Raw genomic sequence first — 25,051 nt, 5'->3', positions numbered from 1 at the left:
TGTGTGTGTGTGAGTGTGAGAGAGCAAGAGAGCGGGAGAGAGAGAGCAGGTGGGCAGGGAGACATGTCTGCCTGTACTCCCCAATTGTCTTTGACGTGGGTTTGGAGGAGGTGGTGGAGTTCTCGACATGTGGTGCGTGTGGCTTCAATTTCCACTTTGGCCGCCGGTGTGCGGTCTGTCTGTGGGGTTGGAGGCATCGTGAGGTAGTGGTGCGTCTTGGTTGCTTTGGGTTGTGGGGTGTTGCCGGTCTTCCGAGGCTTGGTGAAATGGTGTTGGGTGTTGGAGGTGTAAGGCCACGCGGGGGGGAAATGGAGGAACCAGAGGAGTATTCAAGGCCGACTGATCGAGTTTCACAGCTGCTTGGCCTCGTGCCACAGAGCTGGCGGAATGTTGATAGTCATGCCTTGGATAGGTATCGGGTAGTCCTGCCATGTTTTAGACGTGAGATGGCGATATCAGGATTTAATTAATTATCAGATGGCCATATTCTGGAGTCTGACTAATGTTGTTCTCCTGATGTCCAGTAGAAAGTTTAGACAATACCTCTCCACAACTCCATCCATCATAAAGCTTATACCTATCATTAGATGTTAGGTGGTTATGCTGTTCTTCAAATATTGAATTGATATGGCTAGGCAGACCTTGTGAAATTTAGTATGAAGTGCAAAAATCTAGTTGATAAACTGTCCCTCAAAGCTGATCAATAGGCGTCGAAATATGATGGATAGGCATTAACACATGGCGACAAGTTGTTGACTAAGGGTTACTAGGCCTTCAGGAGATTGAGTACAACGAAAGATGTCAGAGCCCGGCCTGGGACCTCTCTCGCCAACTCGGCTGGCTCTTTTCCATCAAAAGAAGCCCAAAGAAAAGAAAAAGTGTCTCGTTTCCATCTTTTCAAAGCAAAAAACTGACACAGGGATGGAGCTCTGCAGTCTTTCCCGTCCTGAGCCCAGTATCAGACAGGCAGCCGAGCTGATGGATCCACAAAGGACCTGTGGAAAAGAGCGTCGCTGCAAAACGCCCGGAGAACTAGCATTGCATCTTGGGCAGGAGCTTCCCTCCTTCCGCTGCCCGTGGTCATGTTCAGAGGACAGCGGACAAGAGACAGACCGAGTCCGGCTTCGGCTCAAAGGTGTACTAACTATCTCTAAAAACCTATCAACCATGTTCAAGGGCCTATTGACTATCCTAGAGGGCCTATTACTAATTTTCAAACACCTATATACTACACTGTTCAGCTCAAGCCAGCTAGCTATCCTCAAAGGCACCTGTGCTAAGAGGCAGTCTTTATCTTTGTCTATGCCTGTCATATGTGGCATACTCATCAGGGTAATTGTATTAGTTTGGGCACGAGAAGTGTGTAGAGTGAGATCTATGCAGCTCAGACTAGTCAGACCCATGAGTCTCGGCAGATTGCAAGCTGCAGTTATATGATCCGTACTTGATGTTTCTTTGTCTCACTGAAAACACCACACGCCCCCTCGGTAGCTAAACCCATGACACAACCCGAAACAAGTTTGGTAACGTGCCACAAAAGTGCTTTTGAACTTACGACACTTGGTCGACTCCGGAATGATCATGGAGGCATGTAGAAGGGTGACAAGACTCAGTTATTCAGCCTATTCCTGGAAGGCAAAGCCAAGGTAGACTTTGCAAGAGTCCAACTAACTATAAAGGTACGGGTACCTACTCATGTGCTCTCAGTTGGACTCCTCAACCAGCGACCTTGCCACTAACCTCCATGCTCTTCAAGATCTTGATATTGCTTCCCGGGGGCGGGTGCTGGTGCAGCAGGCACCCACCAACTGTTTACCACCCACGATCCAGATAAATTTCCCGACAGCCCTACAAAACAAAACAAGCAAGTCAGAATGACCGACCCGTCCCACCACTACAGCAACAACGACGCCTTTTACCTCTACGGCGACCGACCAGAAAATTACAGCGACCGTGTGGCCCAGGAGAGAGATCCTGTGGAAAGAGAAATAGTCGAGCTGGACCGTGAGATTTCCCACGAGGTGCGGAAAAAGTTCACCGATCAAGCGAGGCAGAGGCAAGCAGCCCATGAAAGGGACAAGGTCGAACAAGCTCGGGCTTCCAACCACAAGGCACCAATCCCGTACTCCCCAGCTTCTTACACGCACACTTCCTACTACAGGTACCCAACTACCACCAGTTGTCCTCCTGCTCCATCCTCTCATCCAGCTGGGTGTTCCACCACATCGAGCGCGTTCTCTTCGCCTACAACAACGCTGTCCTCAGCCGTGTACGCAAACACTGCTCAGTATGCTCAGACTTTGTATTCACAAAACTCTTAATAACCCCCCTGCAGGCTACCCAGCAACGACGCAGGCAGCCAACGCTCAGGCCTATTACCCACAACGATACGGGAGCCAGCAACTGGGACAGGGGCAGGGGCATCAGTCATATCAAAGTCAGTCCCAGTACAAAGGCTGCCGAATATCTCTAGAACATACGAGAGTAGACGCATAAGAGTATAGAATAGATTAGTAATCAGTAAGGAGGAGAGGCCAAGTCATGTTGTTATTGTTGTTGTTGTTAAGGTTGAGATCTGGTACCTACCTTTATACGTCATATATACAGTAGAGGAAACGCAAAGTTCAAGCTTGGCTAGAGATAGAGTGGAGGTTGATAGACTGAGCCGGCATCCATATTCTATTGCGCTAATCGTTTGTGTTTTCATTGGATGTCGTTAGCGAGGCGACGTCATACAGTCACATAATCCATCTAGACAGATTATACGCTAAAACGCTTCTATTGTGTCTTTATAGAGTGGAGTTATATATCTTCTATCTTGCCATAGGCAACCAGCAGCCGCCTCTTTTCCCGGCTCGCGTCCATTCCAACCCATCAATTAGATCCCTCTCTCCCATGGAAAAAATAAAATAAAATGTGAAACCCACCATCCATAAGACCGAGCCTCGCTAGCAAAAACGCCGGGGCCCCCGGTCATGATATCTATCCCAGAAAAGGACCCTTCAACGCCGCCCGCTTCCCATGATGAGAAAGAAAGATAAAACAAATGCTTTTGCTCCCATGTTGAGTCTCCGCCCGTTGTTTTCCCCAATGATCCTTGAGATAAACACCCCCTTTTTAAACCCGAGTCCATTCCCATTGAACCCATCACATCCCCATCCATCAATCCATAGTTGCACACAGGGGGTATCATGCCAAGAACGCAGAGAAAGCAGAGACAGAGGAAATATTATGAAACATAAGAAAAACCAAAAGGACAGGAACACGCCCAGGCTTACGCAGCGGCGGCGGCAGCCTCGACTGGGGCAGCGTTTCCGCCGCCACCGAGGAGTTCCAGAACCTTGTTGACGACGGCGCTTGGGTATCCGCGGCCGAGCATCTCAGTAACCACCCCCTTGGCGCTCTCGCGCTCCTCAACGGCAAGGAACGCGCGAGTCATGGCCTCGTAAGTGCTAGGTTCCCGCTTGGTGGCACTGACAGTGGCGTAAATCTCCTTGGCCTTGGCAATATTCTTCTCGGCTGCCCAGCCATGGATGAGGGTGTTGGCGATATAGGGAGTCATCTCCACACGATTCGACCGCATCATGGCGAGCACAGGCTCGGTCTCGACAACCCGATGGTTCGCAACCATGGCCTCGAAAAGAGCCTGGAACAGACAGGGAACGAGAGGAACCGAAGACTCCTTGACGACTGCGTCAAATACGCGGCGAGCACCCTCGAGATCGTGAAGGACACAGCCGCGGGCGTGGATGAGACTGGCGTAGTGGACGGCTTCGGGCTTCTGACCAGTAGCCTTGATCATCTCGAGGACAGACTCAGCAGCTTCCATGTCTACAGGATCCAAAGTGGCGTGGGTGTCAACGAGGAGCTTGAACGTGTGGGCGGTAGGGGCGATGCCCTTGGCCTTCATGCGCTCAAAGTACTCGAGAACCTTGGACTTGTCTCTCTTGGTCATGAGGAAGAATTGCATCATGCTGTTATAGGGAGCCGGACGAGCCTTGTAGTTGGGCATGGCCTCCATCTCGTCAAACAGCTGCTCGGCAAACTTCTCATCGCTGACGCGGCAGAGAGCATTGACAATGGTGCCGTACGTGACAGATGTGGGCTTGATACCGAGCGTCTGCATCTCGCCAAAGTAAAAGAGACAGTCGTCGATGCGACGCGCCTTGCCCAGCTTCCCGATCAAGGCATTGTACAGGAATGAAGTAGGCTCGACTCCCTCGGCCTTGGCGCGGTGGAACACACGGACAGCTTCGGTGGCCTCGTCGAAGGTCTTGGTGGACTCCTTCAAGGTGGTGATGTAGAGACCAAAGGTGTTGGCCGAAGGGGCAGCACCCATGGCGAGGAGCTCCTGGTGGAACTGCTCGGCCATAGCTCTGTCACCAACAGTCAAGCAGGCACCAACCATGGCGTCCAGAATGGACGACCAACCGTAGCGGACCACTGGGTACTGAGGAAGCAGAGGCACATCCGTCCGGGCCATGGCGAGAATTTCGTGGCAAAGATCGATCTTGCCCTCCCTGGAGGCGGCGGAGATGAGCTTGGCGTAAGTGATGTACCGAGGATGGCGACCAGCACGACGGATGTTGCGGAAACGGTTGAGTGCATCACTCAGCTTGGGACCCTTGCGACCGTGGGCGCCCTCCAACTCATCCGAAATCAATGAAGATCCCTTGAAGTCGGTGTTCTGGGCATAGGGGTCGAAGGATTCCTCATGGTGAGCAACAGCTGGAGTCGATGGGAATGGCGAAGGGGCGAAAGACTGGGAAGGGGCATAGGAGACGGGAGAAGCTTCACGAGGATCCACAATGCCGCGAACGGCCATGAACCTAGAGATGAACTCGGTGGCTTCCTCAATCTCACCTTCGAGCTGAGCAGCGGGAACGGTCTCGCGGATGCGCTGGAACATCCACTCAGACTGAGTCAAACCCTCCATCACCTGCCCGGAACCAATCATGGCCACGGCATACATGGCTGCCGGTTCAACAAAGGACACGGTGAACTTGAAGCCAGAGCCGCAGAGGATATCCCAGTACCTAGCTGCCGCACCGAGATCACCGGCGCGGATGCTCATCGCAAGCAAGGCCATGGCGGAAGAAACCATCTCGGAGGAAGGAGAGGCATTGGCAAAGGCGGCAACCGCAGTTAGCTTGTCGCCATTGTCGGCAGCAACCGTGGCAATTTCGTTCATGGCCCGACCTCTAATCTCGCTCTCGATGCTTTGAGCCCATTGAAGAGCTTCCGAGTAGACGCCACGCTTGATGAAGCCCTTGACAAAGCCACCGGCAAGCAGAGCGTCTTTGATCTCTGCAGCAGTTACACCATACTCCTGCAGGATCTTCTTGTAGAACTTCACGGCACCAGGAAGCTTGTCGGAGATGACGTAGGCATTGATGACAGAGGCGTACACCTGAGCATCGGCGCGCTTCAGCAACGTCGGCTCGCCATTGTCGTTGGCGATGGCAAGGTTGCGGTACTCGTTGTAGCATTCCACGGCGCTGATCAAATCACCGGACTTGGCGAAAGCTGTGATCATGGCAGGGAAAGTGGCAGCAAAAGGGACAGCTTGGTTGCACTCCATGTGCTCAAACATCTCGAGCATATTGGACACGCGACCAGCCTTGGCACACGCTGAGATCATCTGGTGGTAGGTCTCCGAGGTGTAACCGGCCTTGTTAGATGAGACAGAGCTCTCGAACAGCTTGATGGCAAGGTCAAGACGCTCCTCCTCCCTCAAGATGGCAAGCTCAAGCTCATGAGAGGCAAACATGAACTTGCCGGGCTCATCCATGCCACCAAACCGCACCCGCTTCACCTCAAGAGCCTCTTGCAGCGCAGACACCTCGAGCGAACGAGAAGCCAGCAAGCTGACAAGAATGTTGTACGTCTCGCTGTCCAGGGCAACCTTGCGTCTAAGCATATCCGTGTAAATATCCAGAGCCTTGTTCACCACCTCGGACTTGTCTGGTGCCAGCTGGAAAGCGGCAGTAAGCAAGACATTGTAGGCGGCAGCAATGGGCTTGATGCCGGCGACAAGCATGGCCTCGAAGACTGCCGGAATCTCGACATATCGTCCGCCGTCGGCGAGTTTCACGAGGTGGTCGGCGTAGGACTGGGACTGGGGATCGACGGGAGGCGTGCGGACGAGGCTGGCGGGAGTTCGGATATGGGAAACAGGAGTGATGGTTCGCGACCTAATCTCTTCCTCGAGCTTTTCGGCCAGAGCTGGAGACGTGGCGCGGAGGGATTCCACCTCCTCTTCCAACGCATCCAGCTGCTTGCGAACCTCAATCTCCTCGGCGAGACGCGCATCGATGTGGGCAAGGGCGGCCTCGGCCTCGGGGGTGATGGCTGGGGAGGCATCGCGCTTGGTGACTTGGGCGGGGTCGACATCGAGGGCGAGGGTTTTGCTGGCATCGGAACCGAGAAGGATGGAAGCCGGTGTCGGCTTCCACTCGATGCGCTGCTGAAACTGGAATTGAGTCCACTCCTTGTCGGATTCCACCTCTTCCACGGCCCCTTCCTCGGCAACTTGCTGGGTCTTTTGCAATTGCTCAAAGTAAGCATCTAGGCCGCCATTGGTGCTAACAGCCTTGCCCAAACGTTGCGGCTCAACAGGCCCAGCGGCGACGGTCGAGCTGCTGGTGTGGAAAGCAGACTGGAGCCCAAGAGTCGAAAGACGGCGACCGATACGGGCATGGTTGCGGCGCCCAAAGGACGGGCGGTTCTGTGAGTTTAGAACATGAGGGTGGGTGGCAGCAACGACCGACTGGGCGTAACCTTGGGTGATGGACTTGGTAAATCCTTGCCGGATAAAGCTCTGCCAAACAGTCGAACTGAAAGCGGGCATTTAAGAGACACCAGGCGGAGAGGGGTTCTGTTCCCAGACGGAGACAAGGTGTCAGACGCGAATAGCTTCAACCAAAGGTAGCCAAGTCAGGCATGGCGGGGTCAAGCAATTGACTTACAAGGAGTGAAGGGGTTATGCGCAATTGCAGGTTCATTTGACGACAGTGAAGCCGTCAAACAAACGCGCTGACCTTGGGGGGTGATTGGTAGAATGTTGGTGGTGGATGGACGAGAAACGGCAAAAGGGCGAAGGGCTGAGGCGTGGAAGGGAGTGAGTGACTGCAACTCAAATATTGTCTTAAAGCACTGGTAGCTGTGATTTTTTTTCCCTCGCCGCGCTGGAGAAGCGAAAGCTAAGCCTGTGCCAGGTCACCGGGGTCCTTAGCCGGGTGGATTCGGAATGGGTGCGCGGGATTAGTCAGAGCGAACCTCGCTCATCAGTCAACGACACAAAACACGGAGATATGTGTATTAATTCTCGGATATACAGACAATTATATCCCTTCTTCTCCATTTTGTTTCTTGAGGAAAATCCCAGCCCCCCATCGTCGTCGATTCATGACACTTGTTTCATAGCATCCATGATGTGGACGTCCACGTAATAACCGTTGCCTCAGGCGGCGTATGGAACACTTCAGAAGAGAACACATCAACCACTAACGCACCTTGGTCCATAACCCTTAACCCTAGTATCACATGGGATGGCTGCCTCTACCTATCCTCTGGCATGGCCCGGGCTGTTCTCTGCTCACCGTCTTCCATCATCGTCGGCGGCCATCTGTCAGTGGACGTCCCGACATACTGCCCCATGCTCCCCCAGAGCTGCTGGGCGGCCGATGACGAATGGCGGTGGCTTGGCGGAAGGCTCGGACGCGGGTTGAGCGGGGACACTCTGCTCCAGCACGTCAACGAAGACTTCCCGGACCAGATAACCCGGGGTTCATCTCAGATCTTAGCTGTTAGTCAAATACCGGTGGTCCCGCCCAATCGCTAACAGTGCCGAGCCCTCGGAGCTCGCACCGCTCCAAACCCCGACAGCTGCAGGAACAGCACTTGACCACTTTGGGCGTTTTGAACGTTACCGTTACATGGGTTGAGACATTTCTCGAAAACTTTAGCGTCCACACAAAAAAGCAGTGCTTTCTTTTGACGGTGCTCCGGCTTTGGCAATCCACTCTTCACTGTTATCAATCGTTCTTTACGGTTCGAACTGTCTCTATCTAGCATTTGGCATCGGTTGAGACACGATTGCAGTCATTCAACGGGGTATGCCACATCGAAGAGGATACGAGTGCGTGAGATGGCAGTGCACGATATCCAGCTGGAATAGCTCAATCAATCTCTGATCGACGATCGAAAACAGGATGCGTTGCATCTGATAATATCAGGGAATCCAAGGAAAGCCAGCAAACAGTCACATGTGCATGAAGAGCAACCAAATCCAGAGCCAATGATTGGACTGCCATGCCAAAAGTGCCCGGCCCGCCGTTTGCTGAGCCCTTGACCCGCCGCAGCTCCGTCCCGGCTTGTTCCCGACCTGCCTTATCACCGAGCATCCTCGGCCACCGAGTACGGGCCGCGGCCAATCCTGGATCGCATTTCCTAATTGATTATGTATAGTGCACAATTGCATCTACCAGGTAGGTAGTCATGAATCACACTGCAGCACCTGCCATCTATGATCGCCACCGCTATCTTTCTTACTTGAGGGTTCAAGCTCGCTAAAGGGGATAATGTTCAGTCAAAATGGGGTTCAAGTCACAACGTTTGGAAGTCTCATAGCTCTTATTCAAATGTTTGATAAACTGTGGGCTCTGGTTTTTTAGAACTTGTTCAACGTGTGGCCAAGAGATGTATAGGACAAGAGATGTATAGGACAAGAGATGTATAAGACAAGACATGACAACATGTCGAAACTCACATTGCAGACAAAATGCCTACCAGTGACATCTTGAACATGTTTTTCAGAAGCATAATATGTTCGAAAACTTGACGTGTCTCTTATAGACCAAGGTACCTTACGTGAACTACGTGCTTTGGCTTTTTTTTTTCTTCTTACTTTTGAGAACTTCACAAGGCGGAAGGCATAAACTTGTGCCCAGGCTGTCGGGTTGCGAGGGTACTCTGTTGAAACGTGAAGCTGGTTCAGATGAACACCTTGAGATTTGTTTCCCCCAATACATCATTAGGTCTGTGTAATCAAGCGGCACCGTCGGTGACAAATTCTGTGTTCTTTGTGGCCGTCAAGGCCGAACTTGGAAGTCAGGGTTAAAGCGCACGATTTCTTTCCAAAACAAAGACAAAAGTCAAACCTCAGGGTTGTGCCCCACAACAGCTCGCATAAGTGGGCCCCTGCCTGAACCTACCCCTCCATCATTCAGGGGCTCTCATTCAACCTCCATGAGAGCTCACCCTTGCACTCGTCAACAAACTCACACTTGAAGCTATCGTGAGATTCTTCCTCTCTCACTCACATTCAAAATGCCCGAACACAAGAACTCATCTGTTGTCTCCGCCCCCGGCAAGGTTCTTCTCGCAGGCGGCTACATTGTCCTTGACAGGGACTACTCCGGCCTCGTCTTTGGCCTCAGCGCCCGCATCAACGTCGTCTCTCACCCCATCCAGCCCACCCAGGGCGTTCATCTCACCGAGATTGTCGTCGAAAGTCCGCAGTTTGACGATGACTCCTGGGTGTACGGCTACACCCCTGTGGAAGGTCACGGCGGTGTAAAAGTCACCCAGCTCGACCCGTGTGTTCTCCCCCCCCCCTTTTTTTTGTCACACCTCATCACTAACACCTCCCCCAGCGGCACCAAACCCTTCAAACCCAACCATTTCGTCGAAACAACCCTCAACTACGTCCTCTCCTACATCGTCTCCCTCCCCGCCAAGCAAACCCTCTCCTCCATCCACCCCGCCAAATTCACCATCCTCGCCGACAACGACTATTACTCCACCACCACCACCACCTCCCCTTCCACCCCCCAGCGTCGCTTCCGCCACCTCGGGCAAACAATCTCCAAAGCCAACAAAACCGGCCTCGGCTCCTCCGCCGCCCTGGTAACCTCCCTAACCGGCTGCTTGCTCTCCCACTACCTCCCCCGTTCCCTTTTCGACCTCTCCACCCCCTCAGGCCGGCGCACCCTTCACAACCTCTCCCAAGCAGCCCACTGCGCCGCCCAGGGGAAAATCGGCTCCGGGTTCGACGTCGCCAGCGCCGTCTACGGCAGCTGCGTCTACCGCCGGTTTTCCCCCTCCCTCTTATCCGCCCTCCCACCTCCAGGGACGAGAGGGTTCGGGAGAGCCGTCGTGGAGACGGTCAATTCCCCCGACTGGGATCAAGAAATCAGCAAAGAGGAGACTGATCTTGCCGAGGGGCTGAAGATCAGAATGGTGGATGTCACGGGGGGGACGGCAACGGTCAGCATGGTGAAGCTGGTCAACGCTTGGAGGGAAGGGAACAAGGCCGAGGCGGATGGGTTGTTTGCCGAGTTGGAGGGGGAGGTGAAGGTTTTGGCTGGGGCGCTCAAAGTCGGGGATGAGCAGGCGATAAAAAGGGCAATGGGGGAGGTGAGGAGGTTGATGAAGAGGATGGGGGTGGAGAGCGGGGCCGAGATCGAGCCGGACAGTCAGACCAAGTTGCTGGACGAGCTGGAGGGGCTGGAAGGGGTGGTGGGGAGTGTGGTTCCTGGCGCGGGGGGGTATGATGCTGCGGCGTTGGTGATTAGGGATGATGAGGGGACGCTGGGGAGAGTCGAAAGGTTTTTGGGAGAGTATAGTCAGAGGGAAGGGGTGAAGGCGAGGTTGTTGGATGTGTTGGGGGAGGTGGAGGGGGCGAGGTTGGAGAGCTGGGATGGGGGGAGGTGGCAGGAGTTGTGATGTTGCAACAGATGAGCGCTTATATAGAACCGATGATTCAATATCATCATCACACGCAAATCAGATCAAGAGAATATGCCAACGGAAGGTTGTCAAGCTCCCATTCTGTTTCGACATTTGTCTGCTGTAGTTGCCCAAGCCCATGCCAGCATGAGCACAAACAACCACAATTATTAATTTCCTTCGCTATCCTTCCTTTCCACCCTCGCATTGATTTTTAGTTCATCCATTCTTTTGTTTACCCGCTTGCTCGCTTCAAAAAGTTCAAAAAAGACAGCCTTATCCTACAAACTGAACCATGCCTGCTGCATTATTATTTTTGTCGTCATTGTATTTGTTTTGCCTCCCCTCCCTGTTAGATCCTGATCGCCCCCCTCTCACTCACACTCCCCTTCGGACTCCCCCTTGGCGTATTCTTCTTGCTCGGCGGACTCAACGGGCTGATCGGGCTGCCAAGCTCAAACTCCCTCTCGAGGTGCTCAAAGTCCAGGTCAAGCGGGAACATGCCGACAGGATCGACATTGTTGTTGACGTGCCCCCTGCTTCTGCTACCCGGTCGTGGATGTGAGTCAAGTTCCAGAGGCGAGACGACATCGTCATCCAAATCACCCAACAACAGGAGAGAGTGATTGCTCTGCGCTGGGAGACCACCACCGGAAGGAATCGGCATCGGCATCGGCATCGGCCTCACCTCTTCTGAGCTGGCGTAGTGGCGGAGGTTGCTAGGGTGGGGAATTCTGGCCATCGATTCGGAACGCGAGATGGTGCCTGAGCGGGCGGAGGAGCTGCGCATCGATGACCCAGCCCTGGAGGAGGAACGGCCAGGGCCCGAGGTGTGGAGGTTGGTGATGATGGGAGGAGGCGGCGGTGGCAGGACACCTGTGACGTTGGGGTTGGGAGTGCTGGAGTTGGAGGATGAACTCGGAGCAGACACAGAGTAGGTCGCTATTGATGGTGGTGAGTCGGCGTGGATTCCTAGTCTGGTGGCTGCGGCCTTCTCACGGAGGACCAGAATTCTGAAAGTGATGTTAGCAATGGAAGCGAAAGATTGGACTGATGAAGAGAGAGCATACTCTTCTGGCGTGAGACCTGGTAGCGTGACTGGGATCTGTTCAAAGTTGTATGGTGCTGACTGTGTCCTCTGTTAGTAAATGATGCGATGAGTGGATGACGAATGATACTCACAATCACCAACGGGCGTTTTAAGCCCCCTCTACCATTTCTCCTGAGTGCCCCTTTCCGAGAAGTGATCATCTCCTGAAAAGAGGTGTATAACCTCTTCATTTCCGAATAGAGATACATTTTCCTGAGATAAATATCCAACGATTGCTTTTGGATCAGACAGATAAACGAGACGAATTGCTGAAGTGAAAATGGCGAAAGAGATTAACGTGTGAGGTATACTCGAGTGTTGGAGGAGAAAAGTCTGTGATGTTAAAATCGGACGACAGGTCTCCGAGGAGACAGATTAGATGGTTGGAAGAATAATAATACGGGGACAGAGGTAGGGCCGAAAAGTTCCTGACGGATCCGGAAAGTATTAAGAACAAGAGCGAGGCCGTGTATGATGCGAATTCGAACGAATGACGTGGGAGAACAAGTGAAGCGGAACCGAACCAGTTCCTCGGTAAGCCAGTGAGAAGCGAGTGTGGTGTCTAGAGCAGACAAAGATCAAGAAATACAAAGACAAAGGAGTGTCATGGGGACTGGTAGGTGAGCAAGTATAGAATCCGACAAGGCCCGTGGCAACGTCCAGACAACGAACCTGTGCCGTCTTCGTCAAAGAAAAGAGGCTGGGAAGCAAGAAGAAGCAGAAGACAGCTGGGACAGGCTTATAAAAGAACACGATGCTTCTGCCGCATCGGATCGACCTTGTTCCAAACTGCTGGAACGTGTTCCTGAAAGGCACGTCTCGCAACCAGCTGCCCCGTCAGGCAGTGGCGAGATATGCAGGACGAGTCACGACTCATGATGGCCCCTCGCAGAGAACTGCAGAGAGGGAGAAGAAAACTGTCTTGGAATGTAGACGGGGGGTTTAAGCGAGAAAGCCTCATGCCGTTTCCGCACCTCCTTTCCCCAGTGATGGAATGCTGACAACAGGTTGGAAATTGTCCCCCGAGACAAGCCGCCAGTTTGTTCTTGCAGAGCCTTGAAGAAATGAATGGAAATCGATTTGCTTTGCCTGCCGCTGAATAATGTCAAATTTTCATGTCTCCGAAAGCCTCGTGGACGCGCCGTAGCAACGCCCTTGCTGAAGCCCTCCCTAGATTGGTTCCGGTTGCCTGCTGCAGATCAAGGGCACCCCCAAACCTCTATTTGGGGTAGTCCTTCAAATGATAGCTCTTCAACTTGACGAATTGATCAAAACCGTATTTGCTCAATGTTTGACCCTTCCCGGAGTTCTTCCATCCAGTCCAGGCCAGGTCCTGCATATCTCTCAGTCAGTGGCATTCGCACCACACGGGGCATTCTGACTTACAGGGCTTGGGAAATCACAACGGTTGACGAAAACGGTTCCCGCTTCAACCTGCTCGCATAGCTCATATCCCTTATCTGTGTCCTTGGTCCATATGCTGGCAGTGAGACCAAACTCGCTGTCGTTCATTAGCTCCACCGCTTCCTCGTCGCTCTTTACCTTCATAACGGGGATCACGGGCCCGAAAGTCTCATCTTTCATGACCTTCATTGTGTGATCGACCTTGGTGAGGAGCGTTGGCACGACAAAGTTGCCCTTGGGAGGAAGGTCCTTGAATGTCTCGTTATCGGGTGTGAGGTTCTCGGCGCCCTTGTCCAACGCGTCTTGAATGTGGGCCTCGATGGTCTCCTTTGACCTTTTTGAAACGACAGGGCCCAGGTGAGTGGCCTTATCCAAGGGGTCTCCCAGCTTGTAGCCCTTCAGAACTTTTTGAATGGCTTCAACAAACTGGTCGTGGATCTTCTCGTCCACATACACACGCTCTATTGAGCAGCAGCTCTGACCAGAGTTGAAGACGGCTCCGTCCACAATTTCTTCAGCAGCCCAAGCAATGTCTACATCACCACGGACATAGGCCGGATCCTTTCCACCAAGCTCCAGACAAACATTGACCACCCTGTCCGAGGCGGCGCTCTGGACAGCAAGACCACCGGCGACCGACCCAGTAAAGCAGACGAGCGCGATCTTGGGGTTACGAACGATAGACTCGATGATGGTGGGCGATCCTGAGTGGAAATATTGGATGACGCCATCGGGCAAGCCGGCTTCCTGGAAGGCCCTGCCCACTTGTTCCGCAACGGTCGGGGTTTGGGGGGACGGCTTGAGGATGACCGAGTTTCCGGCAAGCAGCGCGGGGATCAGGGCGTTGACGAGGATCAGATACGGATACTATCAGTGTTCAAGTTTGTGATTAGTACGTTGTCTCGTGGTCTACAAGGAGCAGATAGGCGCATACATTCCACGCAAAGATGATAAGCACTGGGCCAACAGGTACTTTGCGGATAAATCTCTTGAAACCCTTCTCCTCCTCGCCCGGCGTGTCCTGGAGCACGTCGTCGCTGATCTTGAGCAGATATTCGGACCGCTTGACGGCGGTGGCTACCTCCTTGGCCGTGTAGGCGATGGGACGTCCCATCTGGACGGTGAGCTCGTTGGCAAGCTCATCCTGCCTGTCGGCGAGGATCTTGAGGGCCTTCTTGATTATGATCTGGCGGTCAGCCAGCTTCGTTGTGCGCCATGCCTTGAACGCCTGGGTGGCAATGTCGGGAATCTGCTCGAGCTCCTCAGTGGAGATGCCGTTGCGCGTGAGGATGGGTTCCTCGGTGGTGGGGGAGATGGTGGTGATGACCTCGACAGACATGGCGACGGGAGGTAACGATGGCTGAGTGAGTGGTTGAAGATGTTAAGTGTAGGGGTAGAAAACAAGAGCGCGGTATCACCCGGGCTCGAATATCAAGTGGTGACACATTGGCGAGGAGCTGCGATGCGCCGTCATCCCTTTCTAAGCTTAAGGCGGCCTGTTGTTTGCCCCTCTGCCCCTCTGCCCTGCCCCTCCAACAACATCCAGCTTCCAGTAAGCTCCCGCGGCACTGATAAGAGATAAGATAACGGTGGGTAGCCAAGGATGCACCCTTGTGTCTGCCATCAAGTATCTTGCCCAGATGCGTATGCGGCGCTTTCCACTACCAGACATCGCGAAAGTATACGGACAGTTGGGATTATTCTGTTAGATCTTTCTATACCGTAAAGATGACTTGACCTATTTCCAAGGCCTCTATCTGGCCTGATTGATCTAAGCATGAGTCTCAGGAGCTACAATGCTGGAAACTTGGCAGTGCACAGGCCAATGGCAGTCTCCAGAAATTTTTGGAACAGCAACTAAAGGTTCAGCCAATCTACTTAATCGACAACCAACTAAAGCTGTTTTCCCAGATCCAAAGCTCAAAAAGTTCACCGACTGCCACCCACAACAATGTCTGACAAAAGAAACGCTTTTCTCGACGCCGGCGATAGTGACGAAGATGTCGGCCGCGATTATGACTCGGAAGATGATTTCCAAAAGGGTGGCCCCAGCGCGAAGCGCAGAAGAGTAAACGACGAGGATAGCGAGGCTGAAGACATTACCGACGACGAGCGATACCAAGACCAAGACGAGGATGGTGGCGCAAAGCTCGATGCAGAACCCCAAGAGTCCGGCGACGAGGCAGAGGAAGGAAAAGACTCCCAAGAAAAGAAACCGAAGAAGACAAAGGTCGAACTGCCCGGCGTCAAGAATTCCCTGCTCAAGAAGAACCTTGTTGTCTCCGAAGCTGCCATCAAAAAGTCAGGTGTTATCTACCTATCGCGCGTACCGCCATTCATGAAGCCCCAGAAGCTACGATCACTTCTCGAACCATACGGCCAAATCAACAGGATATTCCTCGCCCCCGAGGATCCAGCAGTCCACGCGCGCCGCGTCCACGCCGGAGGTAACAAGAAGCGGTCCTACGGCGAGGGATGGGTCGAGTTTATCAAAAAGAAGGATGCTAAAAAGGTGGTCGATCTCTTGAATGCGCAAACAATTGGTGGGAAGAAGTCGAGTTGGTACAGAGATGATGTGTGGGCCATGAAGTATTTGAATGGTTTCAAATGGTGGGACCCCACCCCCCTCCCTCTCTCTCTCTCTCTGCTTATATTGGAACTCCATACTGACAGCCAACAGGCATCATCTCACAGAGCAAATCGCCGCTGAGAACGCCGAACGAGCCAGCAGAATGCGCGCCGAAATCAGCAAGTCCACCAAGGAGAACAAGGAGTTTGTGCGGAACGTGGAGAGGGCAAAGGTGTTGCAGGGCATGGAAGCAAAGGCTGCGGCCAAGCGGAAAAAGGCCACAGAAGACGAGAAGAAGGAATATGGAGGCGGCAGTGCGGTCCAAGAAGGGGTTTCTCAAAAGAAGAGGAGGACGTTTGCACAGGTACCGCTGGCAAAGAAGACGAAGCAGGAGGACCAGCCAGAGCATGTGCAAAGAGTGCTCAGCAAGATCTTTTGATCGTTGAAGCCCCCTTTTTATTGTTCGGCATCTCTTTTGCATGTGCGTATACCCTTTACTAGCACCCAACACCTCAATTCGTATAGTGATTGGAACAACAGGGCTTTGTGGTGCTGCATAGCAAAATGTGCCGATACTTGCTCTCAGGATATCTATAATTCTGGCCTTCTCGTATGTCAAATGCTCGTTCTTATGGTTTCCAGGTGCTGTCATTTCGAATAACGTTGCGACAAGATGGGTCTCTCGAATCCAGATGGCCCCGACACTGGGTATCATCAGAGCGTGGAATCAGCAATTCGCAAGCTGGGACTCTCTCGCGAAGAGGCAGCGGAGCTCCAAGGCTACATCAAGCGGCTTCTAGACGAAGACAAAGCTTTTCCCAAGGGATATCCCGTCGAATCCCTTCTCATGCACCGATACCAAAAGGAATGGAAGCACTTGCGTATATGGAAAGAGGAGCCCGTCATCAGTGTTGAGCCTGCGTTCGCGAGGTGTGTGGAAGCAGTGCGGGATGGCTTGAACTTGTCCACATTCATCTCGGTCTGCCTTCCGGTCAATGCTTCTGCTGCCACAGGCTCTTATGCAGCTACAGGACAAGCCGGCTTGGGATACGGCAGTGAGAGCGAGAGTACATCCACCCGCAAATCCGGAGTAAGCAGCACCAGTCGCGACCACAAGTTCGACAGTGTTTCATCGAGAACACCAACACCGAGTTGCAGCAAGGATATATATCACGGAGGGTTCGACAATCAGGGGTTTCGAGGCAGTCCACCCCCAGGCCCGCTTTATGTTCGACGTCACTCTAGATTGAATTTATCCTCGCCTCTCAGAACACCCTCTTTTCATGGCAGCGGGTCGGATCCGGGTCCCGGCTCACGAGGCAGGAAATACCCCCCCATCGTTGAGCGGCAATACTCACTACCTTTGGCTCATACCCGACCACGATCATTAAGCAGCTCCAGGGCAACTTCTCCGATTTTGACACCTCATCTCGCGTTTCAGCCGTCCTCCCCCCTTACACCGAACAAACCAAACTGGGACTTCATTCCAAACAACCACGACATGCACGACTACACCGTTACGGAGTGTACCAAAACATCATCTTACCGCACCCGCACCTGGTACCCAGAATCCCATCCCACCTCCCGTAACACCCCATCTTTCGTCTGCCCTAGCACCCCCTACAGCAACGGCATCATCCCAAAAATGGACACCACCACCGCTCCAACCACACCCAGCCGCAAACCCTCTGCGCGCATCAGCATGACCGACATCATCCCCGCCCCGCTAAACCTCCCCCGTCCCCGGCGCACATCCGACTCAACCGCCAGCCACAGTCATCACGTCCAGCGCAAAGACACCCATCCTCGTCTGCCTCATCCCAACCCTGCGCCCCCAGCACCTCCAACCCATCGCTCACCCACTCCCCCAAACCTACCCATCACCAAACCTAAACAGCTCAACAGCCCTCCACACGACCCAACCATCACCAAAACCGGAAAACTCAACTCCTCTCCTCGTGAGGACCTGATCGATAATCTGTGCCTAGGAAAGAAAAGGGACATGACCCCCGACTTTGAGATCGTCCCCGTGACTCGACTCTCGCCTCAGTCTCAATCTCAGTCGTCACAAACTCATCAACAGAGTCACAGGCGGGAGAGAGCCAAGTCTAGATCGAGGGGTGATGATCGGAGGATGGACAGACCGCCCAAGAGAGAAGAAGAACGGGAAGGGGGATCGTGGAGAAAGCTAGTTTGTGGGTGTTGTGGGGATGAGCATTGAATGGTTGCAGTTTACGGTGGATAAAGAGGAAAGATAGTTCCGTCATGCAACAAATATGCAGCATGTTTTTATCGATACTCACAATACACAGAAGGAACACAGCAAAGTATCAAAGAAGTTCTCATCAAACAAAACAAAAATGGTATATTTTTCCACTCCAACCCATTCACCCCATGAAACTTCACAGCCTAATCCCCTACTCATCATGAATGCCCAACTCATCAAAATCATCCAGCAGCTCATCCATATTGATCCTCGGCCCATCATCCACACCCGTCATCTCCGTCTCGGCAATGCTCATCGCGTCCGCATCCTGCTGCTTCTTCTTGGTGTTCTTGTACAACGCCAACGCGGCCCGCAACTCCTCATCCTCCTCCACATCCCGCAAGAACATCTCGTACTCGGCCTCCATCTTCTCCTGATCGGCCGCCTTGGGCAGCAACTCGCCCTCATCCTTGGCCATGCGCTTGAGCTTCCAGTTGCGCTTCCTGTTCTTGCGCCTGTTAGGGTAGTGCTTCTTGACCAGAATGACATCTGGAATCGTCGACCCGAACGCACGAGAGTTCTCAATGGCGTCCAGAGCGGAAGAGTTGAAGTTTGTTCCCGAGAGCATATAACCAAGGACCGAGTCTCCAGCATGCAACAGGTTGCCCAGATGAGTTCTGGTGAAATAGGTGTGGTCGTTTACACCGAGATCGGCGGCGCGGGCAACTTGCACTTCTGACAGAACCCACTTGCCCTTGCGGACGTTTGTTGGTTCGACGTCCATGACAATGAACTCGACCAAGTCGGGTGTACCTGCAAGAGGCTGGAATGGCGCGCGCCAGAAGACGTCGGAGCTGATTTCGGCTGTCTGAAGAGTGTTGGGGTCGAGAAGGTTGACGGACGTTCCTATCCTGTGGCAGAGGACAAGGGGCGTAATGTTGCCAATCGACCGGGCCAACTTGAGTGGCAGGGCCACCAAATCATCTCTGCAAATGGGGACAATCTCGACGGAGTAGTTGAACTTGTATGACTTGTCGCCTGTGTGGTTGTCTTGCGAAATAAGTTGCCTCGAGTCCTTGACAAAAATGGGAATGACTGATTTGAGGAAAGAAAGGAAGGCTTCGGCCTGATTTCTGTGAGCAAAGTAAAAGTCGATACCGCCCTTTTCTTCCTTGATGTTGATCGTGTCCCGATGCGCTTGGTGCTTGAGGATAAGCTGCTCCAAAAGCAAAAAGGTCCTCTTGTGGGGCACCTTTTGGCGGACTTGTACTGACGCTCTCCAAACGTTGGCTGTGTATGACTTGGCGCAGTCCTTGCACTGTTGTGTACCCACGACGTAGACCACCTCGAAACTTTGTTGCATGAGGACACCATCAGCCACTGAGTCCTGGATTGTGATCTTGACCTTGATTCTTCGCGAATGTGGTTCCGTCCAGATGAACTCTGCGTTGACAATGCGGACCTTGGTGATATTTCGTAACCTCTTCAAACACAAAGCCAGCAACTCTTTGGACTCGGGCGCAGCATTGACCCAGGTGTTGGGGGGCATCAGCCATCGGTCGCAGTCACGGCAGAACTGGATGTGGGCTTCGCGGGGGATGGTTTTCGAGATGTCGACTGTCAATTTGATACTGGAGACAATTTTATCAGTTCAGGCGCCATGACTAGCAATTCAAAGGAAAACTTACCAGTCGTAGCACATGGCACCGGCGGAAGAGGTGCCATCAATGGGAGAGCCGCAGTTGCAGCACAAGATGGTTGCGCCAGTGCGCGCTGTGCCCAGCATTGGGGCCATACCCATGGGAGTGTCGAGATCCATGATTTCCGTGTTTATCTGTGTCTCTCTGGGTGTTGGGTTTGTTGTGTATTCGAAAAGGTGTACCGCCTGAAGAGAGTGCAGTTATAGATATGGTGGGACTTGCACAGCAAGACGGCGAACTGGGGACTGCTGGCGGGGCGCTGCTTTCTCAAGAATTTTGACAGAAAATTGCCCCGCGCGCTGGTTGATAAGCAGTTTATCTGAATGTGGGGCTTCAACAGGTGGGGATCGTTATCCTTGGCGAGTCCGCCACTCCGGCACGTGACTCATTTCGAGACGACCATATTACTAATGATTGTTGACTTTAGACATCATCGAATGAGGCAGGAAGTGGCTTTTCGCGAAAGTTACGCAATCTGCGGAGGAAGGGACTCTCACTGCCTTCGGATGGTCCTGATTCTGTTACGAGCTGTGTTAATTGTTATTCAGGTATCCAACAAACCTCTTGCGTCGTGCCTGGTGGCCTTTTAGTACAAAGCTAGCAATAAAGTAAATCAAATTAGATGGCCCTGACTTGATTTGATTTGATTTGATTTGAGATGGAAAAGGTCATATTTGATTAGTATTTGATTTCTCTTGAATATATTTGAACCGGCCCGGCTACCACGCATTACGGGGTCCTAAGGCACTGGTGAGGGTGGCGGTGAGGGTGGTGGTGAGGAGTGGTGTAGCGGCGCACAATTTTAGGGTTAGGGTTGTGTATGGCTATTGGTGGGTGATGTGGTGAACCAGTATGGGGTGAGGCGTAGTTAAATATACTTAAAGCAAATTAAATATGGGAAAATATCGATTTGAGCCCTTGTTCGGCCTATTTGATTTGACTTGTATTTGATATGCTTTGAATCAATTTGCTTTGTTGGCAGCCTTGCTTTTGGTTAGCACGAGGGTCTATTGTTCAATGAGGATGGGCCATTCGGTATAGAGTATTGCTGTCTCTTCTGTGGAAGGCCCATCCTTCTGCTGTCAAGTGCCAGGATGTCAATATGTATTGATCTGTTGCTGCCATGTCCAAAATGCAGCACACTGTGATTGGCCACCTTCCCTCCACAATCCTCTAACAAGGAAAAAGCAAAGCCCCCCGCACTTCAGAACTGACATTGTCTGACATCTACGCCTATCTTGGACACTTGTCGTTGTTTCGACTGCACATCTGCTTTGGCTATCAGAACTCGAATCCGAGCACACCGTACCGTATCCCATCACCGTTGATGCCCACGAGCGACACATATCCTCAGCCATGGCATACCGACATGAACATGGTTCTTCAACAAATACGCGCTTTCAGCCAAGCACTGCGGCTGATTATATGCGACCATCTTAGCAAGGATATGCACAATCTTCTGCTCTGCAACTGAAAGTGAGCATGGGAGGAACCATTTACGCAACAAGGCAGCAGAATACCTCAGGAGCCTACAACACATGGCCGTCAGCCGGGACGTGGACGTAGCTACCGCTCCCCCGGCCCGACTCAAGACAATCTATTTCCACCGGAGTATCGCCATAAACATCGTTTGCAAGATGACCCTCTCTGTCATGCCTGTGCCGCGGACCCTAAAATCCTACCAAGACATCATGTGCTGAGCTCGGTTGCAGCGAGGAGGAATTGGTATACCGTCTGCTATTACGCAGACAGTCACAAGAACAAGACATGGCAATCGCCACAGCTGCGGCTGCGGTCAAGGCTCTCCTGGAGCAGTGGCCTGTGGCGGACAAGCCTGCAGCCCTCTCACAGAAGTGGCAGCGTGAGATTGAGGCAGGAATTAACTTGGTAAGGACTGTCCCCAGTATTACTTTGGGCTGAAAATAGGTATTGTGGCACCCTGGGTTCATGAAAGGTAGGATAGCTGGGATGTCAGGTACAGAGACAGCTTGACCAGACCATCGATGGAGCGGATGGACCACGCTTCTTTCTTGGATGCCAAAACTCATTGTGGAGCGATACCCCTTTGCCTGAGCTGTCCGCAAAACGATGTTCCAGCTTGTGTTATTTAGCAGGCGGTCATTGGGTGTCCAGGAACTCTTGCATGTTCTTGCAATTCCAGACGACCTCGAAGCAGTCTTTTTGCCCTCGAAAGGATCTTTTAGAAAGAGAATTGCCACTGAGCATTGTGTCCTTTCCTGCGCAGGAAACTTCTTAGAAATCAAAGAGCAAGGGGATGAGTACGATGCTCCCTGTTGTTGGAATTACTCTGTATGACAGGATGACATACTGCGCTTAGAAAGCCCTACTAACATACTTTTGAAGGGAAAGAAGTGGTCCAAATCATTCACCAAACAGTGCGCGAGTTCCTTTTACATCCGAACGCCTTTTTTGCCAGAAACAACTTTGGAATTCTCAATGCACTGGATGCAAACTTTAGCATAGCTACAGTCTGCATCAGGCGTTACCTTGTAACACACGCGACGAAAGACTGGGGGTTCCCATCCATAGGATGGCTAATGAGATGAGACGGTCTTAATCTAGTACGCTAGTGCGCAGAGCTAAAGGGCGTTTAATACCGAATCTAAGGACGTAATAACGAGAACGAGATCCGAGACGTCAGTCGACTAATTAAGAATAAAGAAAGGTAGCGAAAGAAAAATATAAATTTCAGATACCGCAAGTACTACTTCCACAACCGCCCAACCTAGAATATCAAAAGATAGTTTAGCTGCGAGGCGGAAGAAGAGGCCGAGATAAAATATATCGTACCTGCCATTAAGCTCCACATTACGGAACGGGCCGAGTTAGTCGAAATCCTTATTAACTAGCCGGAGGGCCTAAGTAGCGAGGAGCTTCTCCGGTTACGTATCCGATCCGCCGAGCTTATAACCGCCCTGAATAATAAGCTAGAGGTAGTAAAACGGAAGCGTACTCCACAGAGGGTATAGGCTAACGTAAAAGAGAAGTCTCCCGGGCCGGACCTATTCCCCCTTCTTATAGAAAAGACTCAATATCCTCGCTGCATTGGAGACGAGAGGCAGTCATACGAGGAGAGGACTTTTACGTACTGCCGAACAGCCGTAATAAACGACCATTTCGACCGCGAGCATTTAGGGGGAATGAAAGAAATTGAGCGTGAGAATCTAATCTTCTGCGAGCATCACAAGTGCAAGGAGGAGGGGGTGAAGCTGAAGCACTTGGATCATTTCAGGAATCATGCGGAAAGCGTTCATGGAGCTAAGCTGCGACCGGGTAAAGCATAAAATTGCTAACGTATATTATAAGCGAGTCGTACATATAAGCGAGTCGTACAGTCTCCACCACCCTACAACAACTATCCTCAATTGCAACATAACAACACTAGAAACCAACTATAATTACATCAGAAACAGCCGAATCAGACGATTCTACAGCCTCCTGGCAAGTACGTGCATTATGGCCAGGCTTGCCGCATACACCACAGCATTGAACCTTTGTACAAGCACCCCCTACACCACTACCATCCGGCTGCGTTTCTTCCACTGCCTCCCCACCCACGGCCTTCTGGTCAAGTAGATCGTGTGCATCCTGCACAGTAAGTGATCCTCCAAACCGCACACGTGTTTTTGGCTCTCCTGCGCTTGCTTAGTGCCTCGTTGGCAAGGTGGTACTGCGCGGCCAAGATGATAAAAGGAGGGATGGCCCAACCGAGGGCATTAACTCCTGGATTACCGTTGCCCATTCGCGGTTACCAGGCTGGGCTAGTTTCGCCTTACTAAGGCCGTCCGAGGTCGTAACTACCATGCCCGCGAAGATAATACCCATCATAAAACCCAGTCTCGTCGAAGTTGTAGATATCGTCATCTACAATACCGTACTTAGCCTTAGTGTTCCGTACGAGCGCAAAACCACTCGGCAATGACCTTTGGATCCTCGCACTTAGCCCTCTGGTAGTCGTATCTACGCTTAAAACGCGTACGGAGCTGTGGCTGACGTTTGACGAAGTTATGTGCCCAGAACTTGCCAACAGGGGGCGCGTCGCGTACGCGTAGCAGTTGGTTGGCCATATCATCTACACTACGCAATCTTGGTGGAAAAGCTCGCGTACATAGCTCAATAATATATCGGACAATAGCTTCCTCTTCCGACTGAGTCATCTTTTTCGAATTGGGTGTTATATCGCGTCGTGCAGGCCGGCCGGCGCGTCGGTTAGAGAGAGTCATAGCTGGTACGTTGTAGAGCTTAGCTGCAGCTCGGAGGCTTAATTTTTCATTGATTCGAAGAGCCTCAAGGGCTAAGAGTATCCTGGCTTCCTTTGAAGTAGGAGGCATATTGGGTTGTGGAAAAAATTGATGTTAGGTGTAAGGAGGACGCGTCGTGGTGGAGACTGTACGACTCGCTTATATGTACGACTCGCTTATAATATACGTTACTAAATTTATGTCATTTCAATCACTGCATCCTTTGTGTTATGCACCTCGCACCGGAATGGTTTAAGGCCAACTAGGGGACAATCATATCGTACATCTTACTGGAATATAGATGGTTGCATAGCCCCGGATAGCCCATCTCACTAGGGAGTTGACACATGCAAGCCGGTTGGCAAGCTGCTCAACGGACACCGGAGATGCTTGATCATAGCTCACTTTATTCCTTAGTAGACCACGCATACCAGCCCCTTGGACAGAACTGTACGCAGCTAGTGTCCAACTTGAAGCGTGAAGAAAACGAAATACCAGAGGAAGGAGGATCGAGTCGTCACATGCACAGAGCTAAACTCGCCATCTACTTTCACACCACATCGCGTGTCAGTGACGTTAATCTTGGCTTTCGCGGTTGCAATACTGCATGTGACAGAGATGAATTACGGGCTAATATCCATGTCCGACTTCGGTTCCCAGAGATACCCCCATTTCCATAAATGTCGGCCGGCCGCTCCGGTAAGCAGCACTGTTCCGGCTTTAAATGGTATTGCTCGTCATGATGTACACAGTAAAAGTTACAGCGCGCTATGCGAGGATTATGTAGCTTTCCACCCAGGTTCACCGAAGTCAAGGCCCTGGCAGGGCCCCATCGAAGTTCCGGCTCCAAGTCCACTGAAGTCCCCTACCAAAAGCCTATGAACCCCACCGAAGCACACGGTACGGTGCTTTTGGTGATTCTGTGACTTTTCATTCGCTCCTCGGGTAAGTCCTTCTTCACCTCCACAGCAAACCCCTGCTTATCTAAGGACGTATCTGGTCTGGTTGCCAACTCTGCTATTACCGTGAGACGCTGAGATGTCTCAATGAGTTTGGTCGGCACACTTTGCTGTTACGCCCCAAGCGTAA

General features: G+C 52.2%; 9 protein-coding genes across 9 annotated transcripts; 4 read left to right on the top strand and 5 right to left on the bottom strand.

Moving 5' to 3' along the window:
* Window positions 1-1,874: 1,874 nt before the first annotated feature.
* On the top strand, window positions 1,875-2,473 carry QC762_300723 (uncharacterized protein; the record flags this gene model as incomplete). The annotated part of the gene is made up of 2 exons (XM_062888382.1): window positions 1,875-2,161; window positions 2,209-2,473. The coding sequence occupies 2 exons, from the start codon at window positions 1,875-1,877 to the stop codon at window positions 2,471-2,473; spliced, it is 552 nt and encodes a 183-aa protein (XP_062744225.1).
* Window positions 2,474-3,274: 801 nt separating this feature from the next.
* On the bottom strand, window positions 3,275-7,352 carry QC762_300720 (uncharacterized protein; the record flags this gene model as incomplete). The annotated part of the gene is made up of 2 exons (XM_062888381.1): window positions 6,969-7,352; window positions 3,275-6,820 (listed from the first exon to the last, which is right to left on the bottom strand). Exons 1-2 carry the CDS (start codon window positions 7,002-7,004, stop codon window positions 3,275-3,277), a joined length of 3,582 nt encoding a protein of 1,193 aa, XP_062744224.1. The 5' UTR covers window positions 7,005-7,352.
* A 1,674-nt stretch (window positions 7,353-9,026) lies between these two features.
* Window positions 9,027-10,877, top strand: ERG8 (phosphomevalonate kinase). The gene is made up of 2 exons (XM_062888380.1): window positions 9,027-9,599; window positions 9,657-10,877. The coding sequence occupies exons 1-2, from the start codon at window positions 9,331-9,333 to the stop codon at window positions 10,726-10,728; spliced, it is 1,341 nt and encodes a 446-aa protein (XP_062744223.1). The 5' UTR covers window positions 9,027-9,330; the 3' UTR covers window positions 10,729-10,877.
* Window positions 10,878-11,083: 206 nt separating this feature from the next.
* QC762_300705 (uncharacterized protein) lies at window positions 11,084-12,030 on the bottom strand (the record flags this gene model as incomplete). The annotated part of the gene is made up of 3 exons (XM_062888379.1): window positions 11,084-11,744; window positions 11,802-11,860; window positions 11,914-12,030. The coding sequence occupies 3 exons, from the start codon at window positions 12,028-12,030 to the stop codon at window positions 11,084-11,086; spliced, it is 837 nt and encodes a 278-aa protein (XP_062744222.1).
* A 1,010-nt stretch (window positions 12,031-13,040) lies between these two features.
* Window positions 13,041-14,726, bottom strand: QC762_300700 (uncharacterized protein; the record flags this gene model as incomplete). Its single annotated transcript, XM_062888378.1, is given in 4 exon segments — window positions 13,041-13,154; window positions 13,208-14,092; window positions 14,160-14,618; window positions 14,637-14,726. 3 exon segments carry the CDS (start codon window positions 14,562-14,564, stop codon window positions 13,041-13,043), a joined length of 1,404 nt encoding a protein of 467 aa, XP_062744221.1. The 5' UTR covers window positions 14,565-14,618; window positions 14,637-14,726.
* A 400-nt stretch (window positions 14,727-15,126) lies between these two features.
* ESF2 (RNA-binding ATPase activator esf2) lies at window positions 15,127-16,420 on the top strand. The gene is made up of 2 exons (XM_062888377.1): window positions 15,127-15,835; window positions 15,906-16,420. The coding sequence occupies exons 1-2, from the start codon at window positions 15,177-15,179 to the stop codon at window positions 16,231-16,233; spliced, it is 987 nt and encodes a 328-aa protein (XP_062744220.1). The 5' UTR covers window positions 15,127-15,176; the 3' UTR covers window positions 16,234-16,420.
* Window positions 16,421-16,467: 47 nt separating this feature from the next.
* Window positions 16,468-18,015, top strand: QC762_300680 (uncharacterized protein; the record flags this gene model as incomplete). Its single annotated transcript, XM_062888376.1, has 1 exon — window positions 16,468-18,015. The coding sequence occupies one exon, from the start codon at window positions 16,468-16,470 to the stop codon at window positions 18,013-18,015; it is 1,548 nt and encodes a 515-aa protein (XP_062744219.1).
* Window positions 18,016-18,211: 196 nt separating this feature from the next.
* On the bottom strand, window positions 18,212-19,819 carry NMD3_2 (ribosome-binding protein; the record flags this gene model as incomplete). Its single annotated transcript, XM_062883450.1, has 3 exons — window positions 18,212-19,345; window positions 19,532-19,631; window positions 19,689-19,819. 3 exons carry the CDS (start codon window positions 19,817-19,819, stop codon window positions 18,212-18,214), a joined length of 1,365 nt encoding a protein of 454 aa, XP_062744218.1.
* An 11-nt stretch (window positions 19,820-19,830) lies between these two features.
* On the bottom strand, window positions 19,831-20,460 carry NMD3_1 (ribosome-binding protein; the record flags this gene model as incomplete). The annotated part of the gene is made up of 2 exons (XM_062883449.1): window positions 20,424-20,460; window positions 19,831-20,084 (listed from the first exon to the last, which is right to left on the bottom strand). Exons 1-2 carry the CDS (start codon window positions 20,428-20,430, stop codon window positions 19,831-19,833), a joined length of 261 nt encoding a protein of 86 aa, XP_062744217.1. The 5' UTR covers window positions 20,431-20,460.
* Window positions 20,461-25,051: the final 4,591 nt, after the last annotated feature.

Source organism: Podospora pseudocomata, chromosome 3, assembly GCF_035222375.1.
Source record: "Podospora pseudocomata strain CBS 415.72m chromosome 3, whole genome shotgun sequence".
NCBI classification, from domain to species: Eukaryota; Fungi; Ascomycota; class Sordariomycetes; order Sordariales; family Podosporaceae; genus Podospora; species Podospora pseudocomata.
Note: the sequence above shows the minus strand (reverse complement) of the source record. Positions and strands in the feature narration are given on the sequence as shown.

Bases quoted from the DNA above. Each gene is read 5' to 3' on its own strand.
- ESF2 (XM_062888377.1), top strand. From the start codon at position 15,177: ATGTCTGACAAAAGAAACGCTTTTCTCGACGCCGGCGATAGTGACGAA. The intron at 15,836-15,905 runs GTGGGACCCCAC...GACAGCCAACAG, and splicing joins TATTTGAATGGTTTCAAATG to GCATCATCTCACAGAGCAAA.
- ERG8 (XM_062888380.1), top strand. From the start codon at position 9,331: ATGCCCGAACACAAGAACTCATCTGTTGTCTCCGCCCCCGGCAAGGTT. The intron at 9,600-9,656 runs GTGTGTTCTCCC...CACCTCCCCCAG, and splicing joins AAAGTCACCCAGCTCGACCC to CGGCACCAAACCCTTCAAAC.